Source organism: Mauremys reevesii, linkage group 3, assembly GCF_016161935.1.
Source record: "Mauremys reevesii isolate NIE-2019 linkage group 3, ASM1616193v1, whole genome shotgun sequence".
Taxonomy (NCBI): Eukaryota; Metazoa; Chordata; order Testudines; family Geoemydidae; genus Mauremys; species Mauremys reevesii.
In genome coordinates this window covers 105966365-105984218 of record NC_052625.1, presented here as the reverse complement: position 1 = coordinate 105984218, position 17854 = coordinate 105966365, and the positions used below count along the sequence as shown (strand labels likewise).

General features: G+C 38.3%; 1 protein-coding gene across 3 annotated transcripts in view; it reads left to right on the top strand.

Annotated features, from left to right (window-relative positions):
- The window catches only part of HECA (hdc homolog, cell cycle regulator), a 30796-nt gene extending 13771 nt beyond the window's left edge, over positions 1 to 17025 (top strand). Inside the window, exons 2-4 of one of the 3 annotated variants that reach the window (XM_039531256.1) lie at positions 4069 to 5109; positions 8219 to 8373; positions 12543 to 17025. In XM_039531256.1, coding sequence (XP_039387190.1) covers positions 4069 to 5109; positions 8219 to 8373; positions 12543 to 12707 — 1361 coding nt within the window. In that variant the 3' untranslated portion in view covers positions 12708 to 17025. Of the gene's footprint in view, positions 1 to 4068; positions 5110 to 7790; positions 7914 to 8218; positions 8374 to 11316; positions 12499 to 12542 lie in introns of those variants that run through there. The other 2 variants (XM_039531257.1, XM_039531258.1) reach the window with 2 other exon arrangements.
- Positions 17026 to 17854: the final 829 nt, after the last annotated feature.

The window sequence follows — 17854 nt, the reverse complement described above, 5'->3', positions numbered from 1 at the left end:
GACCACACCCTTGACCCTTCTCAGATGGATTAATTACCCCAAACACCTGTCTTGGCTGAGTAGGAGAAAGAGGAGCCTTGCCATGTCCACTGTACAATGCTAAGACATGCAGTACGTTCTACAGAAAAACTAAGGAAGACCACATTTCACAGTTCTGATATTTCTAAGGTGGGGGGAAGGGAACAAAACCAAACCCCTTTCAAAGCACTTTATCCATCATGAAACAGCGCAAAAGAAAAAAAAAGGGGGGGGCAAGCTCAATTTAAGAAAAAAAAAATCCTCCCACTCCTTTGCAATTGCCTTTAAAATATCCACTAGATGTAACAACCAAGATTACAAACAACAACAAAAAATGACTATCGATGCCCTCTGTGCAAAGCATGGGCTATTTTTTTTTAATTTTATTTCTAGCATTTATTTTATTAATCCCATTTTTGTTTGCATGCTGCTGAGGCACGAGTCTTGTCCAAATGGTTATGGATAGTTTATTTTTGTGTTTGTTTGGCATTCAGTAAACTGAACTGTAGTATGTGTTAAGAGGGTGGGACAAAGGAAGTGTTTTTTCAGCTTTACTTACGATAAAGACAGTTTAAAAAATTAATAACAAGGAACAGGTTTAATGCTTGTGCTCTGTTCCAAAGAGTGTTCTAATAAAAAATAACATTGGAGAACTCTGAACATAAAATTAAAACAATCATTAAATTATAGGCCATCTCAGTTCTATTTGTGTACACAAATATTAGAGAATATTTAAACTTTTTAGGGGGGTATTGGACTTTTGGTTTCTTTCCATCAGAAATGGTATAAAAGACTGACTACAAAGTAGATGAATGCTGGAGGATGTGTAAATGAGAGATTTTCACAGTAGTACTTTTTAAAAAATCTTTTTCAGCATTGGGTTTATTATGATGTGCCTTTGATGGTTTAAGTTTAATTAGCTCCTTTGAGATAAATTGCATATTATTGCCTAATATGCTATAATCCAAAGATACACTTTTTCAAATCTTAAATATCATAAAATTATTGCTACTTGCTAGAGCCAAAGAAAAAAGCCTGCACAAGCATTACTAATGTGGCATGATGTCTGTTGAATTGAAGGGGGCAGTATCAAATGAGTAGCTGGGTTGGGAAACTCAGTTTTTTGTTATCTTAGCCAAAGTTAGTATACTGAGTAATACATGTCAGCAGCTTGAAGAGAAGTTTTAATAGCCATGGTAACCAACAAATAATAATAATAATTGAAGACTAGAAATATGAAACCTAACAAAACCTCACCATAATTTCTGTGAGCTTAGATAACTAGTAGGAAAACAGGCCTGGTATTAGTTAGATGAGCTTCCTAAATGGTGCCAGAGGGATACCATAGCTGTCTTCTGACACTCTTCATCCAGCTTGTTTACTTGTGTTCTTTTCCTCTCTGCCTCTGATTTGTTTACATAGTGTGTATTCTGAAATGGAATGCATGCTCTTCACACTTTGAGAGAAAAGGTATCTACATCTCGGAAACCGCCGCTATCATGGACACCATTGTTGGCATTAGGAACAGAGAGAAAAATGACCGAAATGATTATGGAGACTCGATTGACCTCTTACACTAAGAGGTAGGTCTCTTCAGAGGAGAGTTGAGGCACATTGGTGGAGCAGCACTGGTAGATTTTTTCCATGCTGTCTGTATGTGTGCTTTGGATAAAAAGGCCTCTAGAGCTTTCAGTTCTTTACCTTTCATGAATTTGCTAAAGGTTCTATGGCTTTTATTATCCTTTTAACAGAACATAATAGGAAAGGGCAACAATACTACTAGAATGTTGAAGATTTGATTGTCTTAAAATGAACTGCATATGTCTATGCATGGCCACTGTATAAAATTATGGAAAGTTTCTTAAAGTGGAGATGGCTGTTAAATAAAAGTAACATATTTTAAATAGTATTAGCATAGTGTTTTTAGTGATGGCTCTAAGCAGCTGAAGCTGAGCTTTTTCCAAATCGTTTCTGAATATGCTGAACAGCACAGGTCCCAGTAGAGATCCTTACGGAACCCTGCTATTTACTGCTGTCCATTGTGAAAACTGTCCATTTATTCCTACCCTTGTTTCCTATCTTTTAACCAGTTACTGATCCATGAGAGGACCTTCCCTGTTGTCCCTGCTTACTTTGCTAAAGAGCCTTTGGTGAGGGACCTTGTCAAAGGCTTCTGAAAGTCTCGGTACACTATATCAATTGTGTCACCTTGATGTTCCTTATTCCATCAAGTTTCTGCAAAGCCTATTATATCAATATCCTCATTTAATGCCAGGTACTCTAGGTCACCCATCTTAGTATTTAGACTCCTAGTATTGTATATAAGCATTTGTACATTTGGTCAATATTCAGTGGCTTGCTTTCATGTGTTATACTTAAATGGGACTCTCTTACATTTGACTGTTCCTCACTAGCTCCTACCTGTACTTTACCAAGTTCTTTCCTACCCTCTTTACTAGGATATTGAGTCTCCCTTTAATATATTCATCAGTTGAGGTTGGTCCTGCTTTGAGCAGGGGGTTGGACTAGATGATCTTCTGAGGTCTCTTCCAACCCTAATCTTCTGTGATTCTATGATCCCTGAGGGATGTCTCCGCCTGAACTGTGGGCTCCTCTGCAGCTGTTGGCTTTCCTCCAGCTTGGGATGAAGTTCCCTCTCCACTAGGCCTGCCTACTTCTGATATAATTCTGCTGCAGAGTCCAGGAGTTCTAGCAGCTCTCCTGCTGCGCCTTCTGCTCCTGACTTGTGCACTCTTTTGCACATTGCGCTCTGGGCCACCTTTGACCACAGAAGCCCTGAAGAAGGGTGGTATTATTTGAACGCAGTAGTACCTGCCTGATCTGCTAAAATTCTGAATGACTTTTGGGAAGTGAGGTGAAGGGAGGAAGTGCAGGGTACGAAAAGTTCTGGGAGGTGAAAGAATATCCTCAATATTGGGTTCAGTACCTGAAAATTTTGATGCTTATCAGAGTCAAATCTCCTAAGGTTTGACCAAGGTGAACTATACTGCAAAAATCCTTTGTGTATTAGAAATGGGAGGCGGGGGGGAGTTTTCATATTCAGCAACCCAGAAAGCAGCAGCAGTACCACTTCTAGCCGTTCTCATCTTCAGTTACAAGTTCAAAAGCCAGCCAAATGATTTCTCCATATGTTACAACAGACATTTAGATTAGGGAAAAAAATACATAAACCATAAGAAGTCAAACACATGTACAGAAGCAGATACTTTCATATGACAGGGAAATTCAAATGGACTGTTCTTGCTCCAGAACATAGCAAAGGCTGCTAGTTGAGCTGGTTTGAGATTCAGATAAGGGTAAATCATACCTTGACTCAGTGGTTTCCAAAAGCCTTCAGTGTGGCTGAACTGATTTAGTGGGGCGGAGGGCAGTGGCAGGGAAGGGGAAGGAAGCAGGCTGCCTGCAGGAAGCTCATGCAGGAGTGGTGGCTCTGCCAGAGGTCCCTGCGTCCTAGCATGGCTGAAGAGGGGTAAGGTGAATATGCAGCTCTGGCAGACAAACCCAGTCAAGGACGCAGCTGCATCGGCCTCGGGAACTACTCTAGGCTTGAGGGTGTAGTCATGGCCATGGACAGACTCAGAGAGAAGGACTTTTGCCTTTTGGCTCTTAGTGAGCACCCTGCATAGACCCCTCATATACTTGCTCTGTATAGGCTTTAGGACTTGACCCACATGCAACACTAGAAACAACAAAAGAAAAACTATTAATACCCAAAGGCACACTAAGGCCCCAGTCTTGCAAAGGCTTAATATGTGTCACTTTACATGCCTGAATAGTGCCACTTAGTGGGACCATTCATGAACGTAAAGTGACAAAAGTGTTTAAGTCTCATTAGGATGAGAGCCTAATGTAGCAGTTTTTTCTTATCTTGGTTATGTTGCAAAAGTCTTTCAGTTTGTAAAACCATGACACTAAATCAATAATTGTGGTGGATTCCTTTATACACCTGATCAGGCAAACCTAAAATAAGTATTTCAAATAAATTGCATTCAGCGTAAGGTACTAATGTCTCTGTTTTATGTCCCACAGAAGCACCTTGTGCTACTCCACTGATCTGTAGCTTTGGAAGGCCTGTTGATCTAGAAAAAGATGACTACCAGAAGGTTGTATGCAACAATGAACATTGTCCCTACAGCACCTGGATGCACCTTCAATGTTTTTATGAGTGGGAAAGCAGCATTCTTGTTCAGTTTAACTGCATTGGCAGAGCAAGGAGTTGGAATGAAAAGCAGTGTCGTCAAAACATGTGGACAAAAAAGGGATATGATCTTGCTTTTCGCTTTTGCTCCTGCCGATGTGGGCAGGGTCACTTAAAGAAAGACACAGACTGGTACCAAGTGAAGCGAATGCAGGATGAGAAGAAGAAAAAGTCTGTGTCAGAGAAGAGCACAGGCAGGTCCATGGCAGAATCTGTGGAAGATGCTAAAAAGTGCAAACCTGTCAACAAGCCACAAAAAGGTTTAAATCATGATATCCAGCGAAGGCATTCGATGGACAGGCAGAACTCTCAAGAGAAAGGCATAGTTAGTGGGAGCTATGCAGTTCGTTCTCCCTGTGGCTCTCCTGGCCAGTCTCCTCCTACAGGCTACTCTATTCTTGCCCCTGCACATTTTAGTGGCCCTCGTTCGTCACGATATTTAGGAGAATTTTTAAAGAATGCCATTCACTTAGAACCTCATAAAAAGAACATGACTGGTGGTGGCATGTTCAGGAATGCCCATTTTGATTATGGGGCGTCTGGATTGCAAATGCATAGATCAGGACATTTTGATGCCCCTGTGCAATTTTTAAGAAGGCTTGACCTATCTGAGCTACTTACTCATATACCCAGGCATAAACTGAATACTTTCCATGTGCGGATGGAAGATGATGCCCAAGTGGGTCAAGGGGAGGACCTACGGAAATTTATTCTTGCAGCACTTAGTGCCAGCCACAGGAATGTTGTAAACTGTGCGCTGTGCCACAGGGCACTGCCCGTATTTGAACAGTTTCCGCTAGTGGATGGAACCCTGTTTCTTAGTCCATCGAGACATGATGAAATTGAATATGATGTTCCCTGTCACCTTCAAGGTACAGGTTGTCTTGTCAGTTGTGTTGGGTCCCTTTAAAATGATTGAACTGCTTTTTGTGCATTTCATTTTAGATTTGCATCCCCATGCAGCAAGTGCTTTTGTAAAACCTAAAATCATTTCTAGCTTATCATTGGGTCAAATCTGAAGTAATCAAACTTGGTATAAGTATGCTAATTAAAAAGGGATTTGTTGTATAGGTTGGGAGGTGTAAACATTGACGTACCTTGCTATTAATTCTACAACTAAGGGACTTTCCTTCAAGGTTCCAGGTTCAGCATGTAATGGTTTTCCTGCCAGTCTGTGTTGCACTGCACATGCATTGCCTTATTTGCTGAGAGTCTTACAGTAAGTCATGCATTGTCTCAAAATTAAATTTCCTGTTGCAGCCTAAATTAGGGGCTGAAATTAGACATCTACCAGAGGAGCCTGTCATGCCACTTTGTGGCTGGATAGCTTGCTGGGGGCCAGTTTGATTTAAATAAAATCCCAACAACCAGTAAGTTACTTTGTGGTGAGAAAGAGGGTGATGGGCTAACATAATATACAGGACTAAGAAGGCTATGCCTTGCTACCTCTAACTGGACACACACACACACTCACAGGCGATCTATGAGATTGACCAAAGAAGAGGGGCAACAATCTGTGCAAGACAAGTGTCTATAGAATTATTACAACTTTGGTTGACACAGCAGGGATTACTTTGAGAGTTTAATGGAAAAAGCAAGAAAGTGGGAGTGAGACAACCCCGTAAAGCAAGTATTTTTAAGATGCATTTTTTCCTGTTCATTAAATTTGTTATATTCCATGCATGGTCATAGTACCCATTATATGAGCTTACTTGATTTAACAAACACTGGTATAAATATTACATTGCACTAAGTCACTAAGCTCTGTCCATGCTAACAGTATTGTTTCCATAATACCTAATGTACTTCAAAGGGAAAAAAGTGACAGACAAAGAGCAAATGATCTAAGATAAATATGTAGCATAAACAGAATGCAGTGATATGGGGCAAGAGTGTTTGTTCCTTTTTTGGAGGAGACGTGCATAATGTGCTCATGGTTTTGCCAAATTTAATCAATACTTTTGCAACAATTGAAATGTCACATGTCAATTGAACACTTGCGAAAAATAATCTGAAACTCTTTTTAACATAATTATTACTTATGTGTATTTCATTAATTGCTTTCTAACTTTCAGTAGATTTATATACACCTGTGGAAATACTAGATCCAAGGAGACTGCCTAAATTGTTGAAGTTTACTTTCCTTTGTCTTAAATAGAGTGATTTGTTACAAGAAGATTAAATGTAATCTTCTTAGTGCACATTTTAACACATAAAGTTAAACTGTGAGTCTCTGTTCCAGGGCACTGTTTCCCTCCTGAGTTAAATCATTTCTTTATTTCAGTGAGTGATTTAGCCATCAAGCCATTTAACTAGGAATCTCAAAATTAATGGTGGAGAAGATGAAATACTTCTGTGTGTGCAGAAGCTATGAATACTGTAAAGTACATTTAAAGCTGTCTTTTATAAAAAAAGTTATTAATCTTGGTACACAGTAAAAGATTTCTAATGCATGGAATTATGTCAAAGATTACATTTCCAGATAGTCACTTGAACAACAGATCTTGATGTATTTGTACACTAGGAGCATTGTAAGGCAGGGTCTGAGTAATAAAACTCACATAATAAACTATTTTTTGAAGATTGTAGAATTTAGCTTTAAAACTCATACATTTTTCACAGACTGGGAACACTTTTTTACCAGTTTATAGTTACAGGAGTGCAAAAATAATTGGAAGCTTTATCTGTTTTGTCAAATGGCTTTACGTTCCACTCCATTTCTCTAAAAGGTTTGCTTTAAAAAAAAAAAAAACGTTTAAAATCTCTGATATAGACTAATTGTACTTGTTGGCTTCCAGACACTTTGTATATTTTGAGATTTTTTTCCAAAGCAGCTGCTAGATTCATGAATTCATTACTTTGATTAAGAAATTGTACATTCAAGACGTTGATTCATAAGAGCATAGTCTGTTTCCTGAAAAGCACAAAAGCACAACACACAACTCGTTTGTAGATGGTATTTGTAGTTGAATATTAGATCATAACTTTCTTGCATACCTGTAATGTAAAATATAGGATGATGGTTTTTTTATTATAGTATGTATGTACATAGTTAAGTAGCCAAACCTCAGTTCAATAACATGGGATGAGCCCAGATCAAAATACTGGATCCCCAAAACTTGTGTGAAGCTTTTTATACTCTCATCTGAATTTTGTATCTTGGGGTAAGTCTCTACTGATAAGTCTGTTTATGTTTTTATAAAAACATATAATCAGTCTTGAAGTCTGAACTGTCTGACAGCTATGGAAGTCAGTGTAATTTATCCAACTCTTGACAATTCACCCCTGCATAGGGAGTCCGTGATTAAATATGAGAGGGAGAGGGAGTTATGTTAACACTTCACACTGGAATTGAAAGTGTCTAATATACTACATTGTATTTTAAAGTTTGTATTGAGATCTGAAAAAGCAATTTGCATTAAAGCATCATTTGCTCATGCCTTAAAGTGTACTGCCAAGCAAAACTCAGAGTTGCAGTTTTGCTCTTTTCTGCTTTTTTATGGTTTCTCACATTAGGAATGACACGTCCTTATTTCCTTCTCTTTGCTGGAAGATCTTGGCAAGATATTTGGCAGACTTGAATATAATTGTCAGACCAGACTGGCAAGTGAGCTGCAGCTCTTCCTCCTTGTGGTGGGAATTGAGAGTGGATGAATTATTGGAGTTGGAGATTCAGGTTGGTGTGACACCACTTTCCAGGTCCTCATAGTATTTTGCCAAAGTCCTCCAGCAAAGTGAATATTGAGGATCTGACATCCCTTTTTTATTTTATTTTTTTATTTTTATTTTTTAAAGTGGGACCTTTTTGCCCCTTTAGAAAACATTTTGGGCCAGTCTATAAAGTAGCATTATGTACTTTGTCATTCTCCTTCTTAAAAATTATTATTTGTATAATGACAAAATGGCACATTACAGGAAATGTCTGCTTAAACCTTTTGTATAATGCCTCCTTTCCTTAAGAAATGTGTTTCCTGTCCACAGGAAGACTTATGCACCTCTATGCTGTTTGTGTCGACTGCTTAGAAGGAGTTCACAAAATTATCTGCATTAAGTGCAAGTCCCGATGGGATGGAAGCTGGCATCAACTGGGAACCATGTATACCTATGATATTCTGGCAGCCTCTCCCTGTTGTCAGGTTAGTATTTTGCATAATAAGGTGAGGCTCCAACAAAGCACAAGTCTTTGTCTATTTTCCCTCCTTCCTCTAGCCCTCCTGAAATCCCCTAGTTTAAGACCATAAACCAGCATCACATAGTGAAGGCCAAACTAGATGATCTTATGGTCCCCTTCTTGTCTTAAAATCTATGAAATTATAATGTGCAGGGGTCTGCAGAAACAGGAGGTTAAAAAAAATTAGACACAAACTAATGTAAACCATTGGTGGAGGGGATAGAACTAAGATACATTTTAAAATAATTTAAAATGCATTAAACCTTGATGCTTAGATTGGATAATCACAACAAAGTATCTCATGCACATCAAGCTTTTGCATCACAATTCATTTTGGGATTATAGTAATGTAGTAGCAAATCTGCAGTTACAGTTAAAATATCACTTTTAGTCAAGGCCTGGTCAGTTGTTTGAACTATGGCTGTTTTATCAAGGGGTAGTCCTGGGAAAAGGCAAAAGTAATGGAAACACTTAGAGGTTTTCTGTGCTCAAAGAATTCCCCTTTCTCTTTAATCTTCAGTATGAGAGTAGTGATGTTATCCTGCAAATCTTCACATTTTAAAGAAACTTGGTTTTAACTTGACTGTAGTCCAGTTTGTACCTTAGGCCTTGGCTATACTTGCAAATTTGCAGCGCTGCAGCAGGGTGTGAAAACACACCCTCTCCAGCGCTGCAAAGCGCCAGTGTGGTCAAAGCCCAGCGCTGTACGTTATTCCCCACAGGGAGGTGGAGAACGGACAGCGCTGGGAGAGCTCTCCCAGCACTGGCTCTTTGACTACACTTAGCGCTTCAAAGCGCTGCCGCGCAAGTGTAGCCAAAGCCTTAGATGGAGAAAATCTCATGTAGGGGACAGAATGCTCAGAATCTTGCTGTGTGAAGGTGCAGTTGCTGGAGATTAACGGCTGGTTAAGTGATTAGATGGATTGGAGATGCTCAACACCTTGCAGCAGTGGGCAATAGTTCATAAAATGTTAATTTCTGGTGTAACACTCAAATGATGATCCACTAGAGGTATAAGTGATACTCCATTGATTAATTATAGGAGTCACACTAAGCAAGTGCTAGGGGAATGATTGGATTAGTCTGTACTGCAAACAGGAAAAAAAAAACAGATTGAGTCAGTTCAATAAGTAGCCGTATTGTATTTAGATAGTCTATAAGGTGCCACAGGACTCTTTGCTGCTTTTACAGATCCAGGCTAACACGGCTACCCCTCTGATACTAACAGACGTTTTGGAGCATGAGCTTTCGTGGGTGAATACCCACTTCATCGGATGCATGCACGAAAGCTCATGCTCCAAAATGTCTGTTAGTCTATAAGGTGCCACAGGACTCTTTGCTGTATTTAGATACATTCCTCACAAGTGGGGATACACCTTCATTCATTGTTTACTCAGTTACCTTTCTTTCCTGGGCAATGTCTTTATCAAGTTTTGCTAAGTACCAACAAGTTGCTTATCTCTGTAGGGGGATGGGGACTGTCCTTGCCCTGGAGACCTTGCAATCAAAGAAACTTTGTCAGAATGCAAATGTTCACTAGCTCTCCTTACTAATGTGTATAGTTTAAAATTAAAAATAAACAATGGTAGGTGATAAGAAGGAGTAGCTGCTGCTGTAGAAGATGAGTAAACATCAAACTCTGTAGTTAATTGGCTTCCACAGTAGTATCTACAATGAAGAGTGTTACCTCAGTTTTGTGCACTTCTTAAATTGTGAGCTTCTCTTTAAATAGGAAGGTTTTTTTAAGTGCAGTATTAAGGTTGACATTTTGATCTTGCAAAAATCAGGCAATTTAGATTGTTTCGCACTTTCATCTTAATTCTTGTTCCTTATGTGTGTATATTACAAGAGTCTTAGTTATATGATCAGTGGGCAGTGTGAAAGTATTTGGTAAGCAATTCAATATAATAGAATATGAAATTATTAGTTTTCGGTCACCTAAATTATTAGATAATGTTCATTTTTGCTACTGCACCTACAGGTGTGTTGCATGACCATGTAACAGAAGACCCTGTTGTAAAGCATGTGTGCAAAGGGGCAGAGTTAAGATATATTATGTAAACTAAATCTGAATTGCCTTACTACTTTTCAGTTAAAATAATTTATTTGGTACCTTATTCCAAAAAATCTCAGAGCACAACAGTGATGGAAAAAGTGAAATTTTGGCCAAGGAGATTTATTGCAAATGCATGTTCCATCAAAGAATGCTTTGGAATCTTTAGCTTCCAAGCAGATCAGACACTGGCTTTTAATGCCCTCTCAACCTCAGTTGTACATAAGTGAATTGTTTTTTTGCAAGCAAAAATCATTGATGATCTTTTATTGAAGATCATTACTGTTCTTTTGAATTGTGGTTTATGTTCAGAAGCACCCATTAGGCTGTCATGCGAAGGCTTTTGCAGCTCAGACCCTGCCTCCATACTTATTAGCCCTTTTTTCCTCCTACCCTCCTTCATGGACTTGATTCTCTGCTTATCTTCTTTCCTCCCACTCTTGAGTCTGTCTTTTGCACGTTGCCTGCTGTGCTTGCAACAGTTTGCTGTTTTATTTTTGTCAAGTGGCCTGCATTTTTGTTGACTCCTCAAGGCAAGGTTCTGTCTAATTGGAATTTGTAAAATACTTTGTATACTATATTGCTGTACTATAGTAATATGTAGATCTTACATAGGTTGTCAATGTTTAAATATATTTTTAAAATATTATGCATGATGTAATACCATGTCATGATGCTGAAATACCATAGCCTGTAAATCTGTTAATCCATAAAGATTAAAATCCTGATACGCAGCATAGTGAGATTATGTTTGAATATAAGAAGTCTAAACAGCATCACAATAATAGATTTTAACCATGTAGATTAAGAATTGTATTGCACAGACTTAAAAATTCCTTTTCTTTTTTACTTCAGCTTTTAAATTTACAAATTATGGCACATAACAGCGATAATGGTGTGAAGGATTTGAGTTTTATTTTAGGGATTAATAAACACAAAACCAACATATGTACTTATAAATTTGGATTCTGCATGGATGACCAGTCAGAACTGAATTCCTCTCAGTATTAGGAGTCAAAGGTAGCACTATATTTCATTTTCATATGGGAAAAACCCTCACGATTTGTCCTAATGTCTCAAGTGTGAATTCAGAAGTTCATTAATAACATCCATACAGGTAAATATGTGCAAACTTATAATGTTCTTTTTGTAGATTTTCTAGAATGTTAATTTACAAAAACTCAATTAGCAGAACTTGCTTATTCCTATACTTTAGCTTATATATCCTAACTATAGCTGCTGTATGAAGTGGCAAAGAGTCCTGTGGCACCTTATAGAGTAACAGACATATTGGAGCATAAGCTTTCATGGGTGAAGACCCGCTTTGTCAGCCGCATGTGTGAAGTGGGAAATCCACCACCATCTATAGAACTTACTAGCACAGACTGCTTAGGTGGAATGCCCTGCTAGATGGTCTCTGACCAAATGAGTCATAATGCTATATTATCTGAAATTTTTCTTGCTTCTGTCATTGCTGTGCTGTACTTAGTCTAAACATGCTGGCTCACTAAAGAGTTAAGGTAAATACATCATGCCTCAACAGTTCTCCCCGGCACCTCTGCTCCCAACTGAAATGCACACAGGGTAAAATTTTCAAAAGTGACTAAATAATTCAGGCACCTCAGTCACTTTTGAAAATGGAATATAGGCACTCTTGTTAATTTTACCCTTAAATTAGTCCACCAAAAATCTGGAAAGTCATGTGATAATGCCAGCCTGATGAAAAAAACTTGCTTGGAAGGAGGAGTTGAAGCAACATTTGAAGCCTTATCTTAGGAGATTGGTTACCATCAGCATGACAGATGAGTTACCTATTTGATTATCACTTAGGGCTCAATATTGCAAGGGGTTTCAGTGGGAGTTGAGGCTGTTCAGTACTTTTGCCAAATCATTCCAGTTAAGGAAGTTGCCATTCCAGTTAAGTAGTGGCCCTTGCCATCAAATCTCATAAGCTATACTTTCTTAATCAAGCCTGTCCTTAGGAAAGAGGAATGGACTGTGTGAGACAAATTCTCTTTTGCTGTGGCAAGGGTGGAAGCAAATTGGAATGTTTCAAGGTGTTTCTGTCTACTTTTTGACAGGCTCGACTGAACTGTAAGCACTGTGGAAAGCCAGTAATAGATGTACGGATTGGGATGCAGTATTTCTCTGAATACAGCAACGTCCAGCAGTGCCCGCACTGTGGAAATCTAGACTACCACTTTGTGAAGCCATTCTCTTCATTTAAAGTTCTGGAGGCTTATTGACGAAAGCTTTGCTTTAGTAATAGCTATTTTATGGGTATTACTACTTTATTAGACACCTTTTTATAGGATCCATTCTGTGACAAAATTAATTTCTTTTCTAACTGAAAGAGCAGCTTCTTTGTGTGTCTATGTACATATAATATTAATATGTATATATGTGTTACTAAGACCTGGTCCTCCTGACAAGATTTCAGCAAAGGGTGGAGGCAAGCCAACTAATGCCAAGAGTGGGGAAATTTCAGCTTAAATGGTTTGGTTTTAATTTTTGTATCATCACAGAAGAGCTTAAAGGGATGGAAAGGTTTTTAGAAAACAGGATGAGCCCCATTTGGAAATGGAAGATTTTGTGGGCCCACCACCCTTAGGGCTTGGTGAGAGGGGAAATCTTCATGAAGGACCCAATCTTGTTACCACTGAATTCTTTAGGATCTTTATCATTGACTTCAATGGGAGCAGGATTAGACCTAAAAAAATCTTAAATTATATTAGCTGGTCTGCTTTCAGATTCCCAGAATTGGGTAAATGAAAATATTGTGACGAGTGAATGTAAATCTGTGCCAGAAAATGTTACCTTAAAACATACTTTTTTGGCATGCTGTCTTCCTGCAGTATATGTTTGATATGAGTTACCCTCACTGACAGATTGTATGGAGATAGTACTGTTTCCACCAGTGTTGTAATTTTAGCAGTCAGGTCAATTGTTTATACAAAAACAAGCTTGATTTTAATACACTTTATTTAAAGTTATTTGCTTTGCAAATATTTTTAGAACTTTGTTGTGATGCACCGAAGGAACATAAAGGAAGACATGGTCCATTGCAAACCAGTTATGAAGGGGTGTGTGTGTGTGTGTGTGTGTGTGTGTGTGTGTGTGTGTACATGTATGGTGGGGTTGGAACTTTAGACAGCATGCCTGAGGCTGGTATGACTGACTTCTTCTAAAGAGGATCTTGAAAAATAGGATCTGAGATGAGTCAGATCTGTGAGCACTGTGAGGTCTTTGTGCCATATTAGTATGAGAGTGCATCATGACTTTATTTCAAACAAAGTTTAGTACATTTGCTGTAATAGCCACTGCACCTTAGTCTTTCAATAATATGTAAATCCAGATATTGTCCAATTGATTCTGAGGACTTGGAAATGTTTATTTTTAAAAAGTTGTGTAATTCCTCTTTACATTCCCACATGTAATAAACTATACCAGATAATGAATTGGTATCAGAGGGGTTGTCTCCATAGAGTTTGCCAATGTTCTCTTTCTTTGTTTCCCTATTTTTCTTCTGTGCAAGAATTTAAAAATAAAAAGTCTATTACTTGACTCCTCAAGATCAATCTAAGTTTTCTTTGTACCACATTCATCACTATGGTATCTGTTATCACATTAAAAAAACTAACAGTATTTAAGTGGTAAGACACTGTTTATACAACAAAATATGGGTTTCCCAGATTATAATTGTTAATGTTTATTGGAAGTATGAATTTAAAATGGCTTTGAGATTCTGCATGTCCTATAAAAGAATGCAAAACACATGCAACCAAAGTGGGTGAGAAACAAAAGAAAAATGGTGACCTACTGTATTGGCTGTTTTCTACCTGTTTTTTTTTTTTAAATACCATATACCTGGTACTTGAACTTTGTGCCCAGGTTATTTAGTCACTGGTTTTTGTACTCATAAAGCAATTCAAAGCATATTTTTCCTTTCATGAGGCTATGGCTTGGACAACAACACTATAAAGTTTTGTTGGCATAGTTATGTTGGCTAGGAATATGGGGGAGGGAGGAATCATACCCCCCCCCCCCAGCTGACAGCTATGCTGGCAAAACAACCAGTGTAGACGCTATACCAACAGAAGTAGCCTTCAGGGAGGTGGTGTAGCTACGCTGGCAGGATGTCGTCTTTTGTCCTCATGTGCTCCATCTCCAGTAGGGTTCTTTGCTAACAAGGCTATCACTGATAAAGGCTCTGTAGTGTAGATAAGACCACTATCTTCACAGCAGAGTTTTCTCTTTTCAAGTTAGCCTCACTCGAGTGAGAGAGGCCACTCTGCAAAATATAACTTGAGCTGCAGAAAGGTTGTGTTAGCAGCTGAGGTGTTGTGCTAACTTGAGCTGTAGCCGGAATCCCCTGACAGGCCAGCCAACTTGAGTTAAAAGCATTTGAGTTAAGGGTTTGTGGGTGGGTGGGTCTAGAGTTATAATTCAAGTTAACTCTGCAATGAAGACAAGCCCTCAAGACATGTAGACTGTATTTTGATACACAGGAGTCACCTGTGCACTCAATGACTAAGTATTTAGTTATTTTTCAAATGATCATGTGTGCCTGAAAGCATTATCAAAATCTCTTTTAACTGATTTGTTTGTAAATATAGTCTACTGCACCCATCTTAGTGATCCAAATCATGTTGCAATGATTAAACTGCTTTGAACATAAGGAGAGGAACAGAGGGCACTTGGATTGCTTTATCATTCAATATTTGGGCCTGATTCTTCTCTGCCTTGAGTCTCAGGTGGTCATTTATACCAGTGCAAAGTGGGTATCAAAGAAAATGAGAATGGTAGCATTCTATACCTGCTTTTCACTCACTTTGTCAAGGTGTAAATGACTATGCAAGGGAGTGGAGAATCAGAATCTTGATTTCTTTGGGGCTTTCCTAAATATTCCAGTTAATATACCTTTCATTCAATGGCTTACTTTATATATGACAATCTGTAGTACGAATACAGGCAAAATAGGACTTTGGCCATTTTAAAAAAAGGATAAAGGTATGACACAGACTACAGTATCTGCAAAGCAGTGCCAAGAACTCAACAAACAGTGTGATGGGATAAAGAATGTTTAAGGTTGTCTTGAAAGAAAGTGTTTAGAGGACGGTAGGTGCAACACTGTCCAAGAAAATAAATAATGTAAGTCTTGAGAAACTTTTTATTTTGCTATTTTTTATTTTGCTATTTTTATTTTGCTATTGAATGCTACTGCTTGAAACAATGCCTATTTTCTTATAAAAATACAACTTTTCAGGTAGGTGTTAGCATCACATGGCACACATGGGTAAAAAGTATCCTTATTGAAAGCCAACTGAACTATAAAAATATTCCTCTTACCCTCCCCTGCAAAGTAAATTGTCCCTAATTTGTAGAAAATGCTTTTTGTGCTTCTTGATGATAGTGAAAACTGGATCTCAAGTTACATTACCTAAAGTTGTATGTGCTTAACATACCAACTAAGACCTCAGTCTTGCAATCTAATCTGTACAGGCAGACCCTTTTTCCCCATGCAGACTTCAGCTGGGCTCTGCACATGTGCAAGGATCCAATTACAGGGTTGGGACCCAGTGGCAGCTTTTAAAATACACATTAAGAATTAAACTGGAAACTTAAATTGATTTGCTTTGCATCTTGGTGAGGGGTGGAAAATGTCTTGAGCTTTTAAATGTTTCAACTAGGAAACAATTGTCTAGTTTAAAAAATTGGTTGCTTGGAGTGTCTGGCTCAAGTCCTCCTCCCTGTCCCCCTTTCCCTCCACTGTGGTCTGCTTAAAGTGATCCATGTGACACATGCATTCATAAGCCATAATACAGTCCATTGAATTTTGGGCGTTCATTCTGCTCACTCTATACCCATGTTACTTCTGTGCGTAGTGAGGACATGTACTCTTTATATCTACAATCTCCAAATGAACTTTCCAAAGGAGATGCTTGCATTGAGAGAGATTTTACATTGCATATATGCAAATTATTTTTTCCATCAATAGGACTTCTAAAACCAGATTTTGGTACATGTAATTAACAAAACAGATAATTTTACATACTAAAATGTATGATATCTTCCAACATGAACTGGGTGAAATTCTTGTTCTGTCTGCTGCTACAAAGCCATTTTAAAAAATCAAGTACTTTGTACCATATTGAGCTAAAAATACAGAATTTGCATTTATTTGTCTAGTAGTAATTAGTCTATAAAAATGAATTTCTAAGGTGCTTTAGTTGGAGGAATAAGTAAATTTCAGTAAATGTATTCTGACGAGAGGGAGACATTTAACCCAGTTTCTTTAGTTTTATACTGCTCACTTTACTGTATCAGGTAACCATGGACAAATACATTGTGATATCACCAATAAAACCATTTAAAAAAAACAACTTGTCAGTAAAGGTTTCTTGTAGAGACATTTTTAGAATGCACTTTTGCAGAGGGAAGAGTATGTACATAGCAAATAAATGTTGATGACATTAAAATAATTGATTATGATATTGTTTGCGTGTGGTGTTACAGGATTTTTTTGTTGCATTTTCTCTGTATTAAAAAAATAAATAAATTCCAGAAAGCTAACTGTGTGGGGTTTTGTTTTTTTTAATGGTTTAAATTAAAGTTCATTGTGGAGTGCATTTTGGTCCGTTTAGGGAATAATTTAAACTAGTTTTCTCAAAACCTGTTATCACTGGACAGTCACTTTTCAGGAATGAGTAGTGGTGGGGAAGCTCTGAGGTATTCAAAGACATGGTGACTTTAATTTTTTGTGACAATATCAATCACTGCATAGTGACTAGAAAGGTAGGTCTATTAAGTCGGACAGGAGGGCATGGAGAAAAGGGGATACATCTCATTGGAAAAGTGGGAGGTGCTATTCCTAGATCAGCTCCCTGGAACCTAATGCTACAGCATAGCAAAGCCCCTATGTGCTGTATATACTATTCCATTTACAAGTGAGAATAAATAGCATGCAGCCTACTAAAGCCTTATTTGTTCCTCCATATGTTGATAGAACTGCCTCTCTGGTGTCTGTCAGGGAAACAGGAGAATCCTGCCCTGCATTGCTATCCAGAAAGGGTTCTCCACACTGGGACTGAGCACTTTATCTCTGAAATCATGTTGGGAAGAAGGTATCTTCTTGGTCCCCACATCAGGTTGGTTGCCTCCTGGCCCAAAATGCAGGCAAGTTATACATAAGCATTTTAGCAGAGGTTTCTGTAATGAGAATTTTCCACCATTGTATGCAACAAATAGGAATTTCAGAATGGAGAGAGGCCTAAAACACTTCAAGTGAGTGGGATATCTGAAATGAGTCAGGTTGCTTCAGAAGAGAACAAGGCCCTGGGGGGCTTATAGAAGATAGGACAAGGAAGGTCAGAAGGGAAGATAGGCACATGAC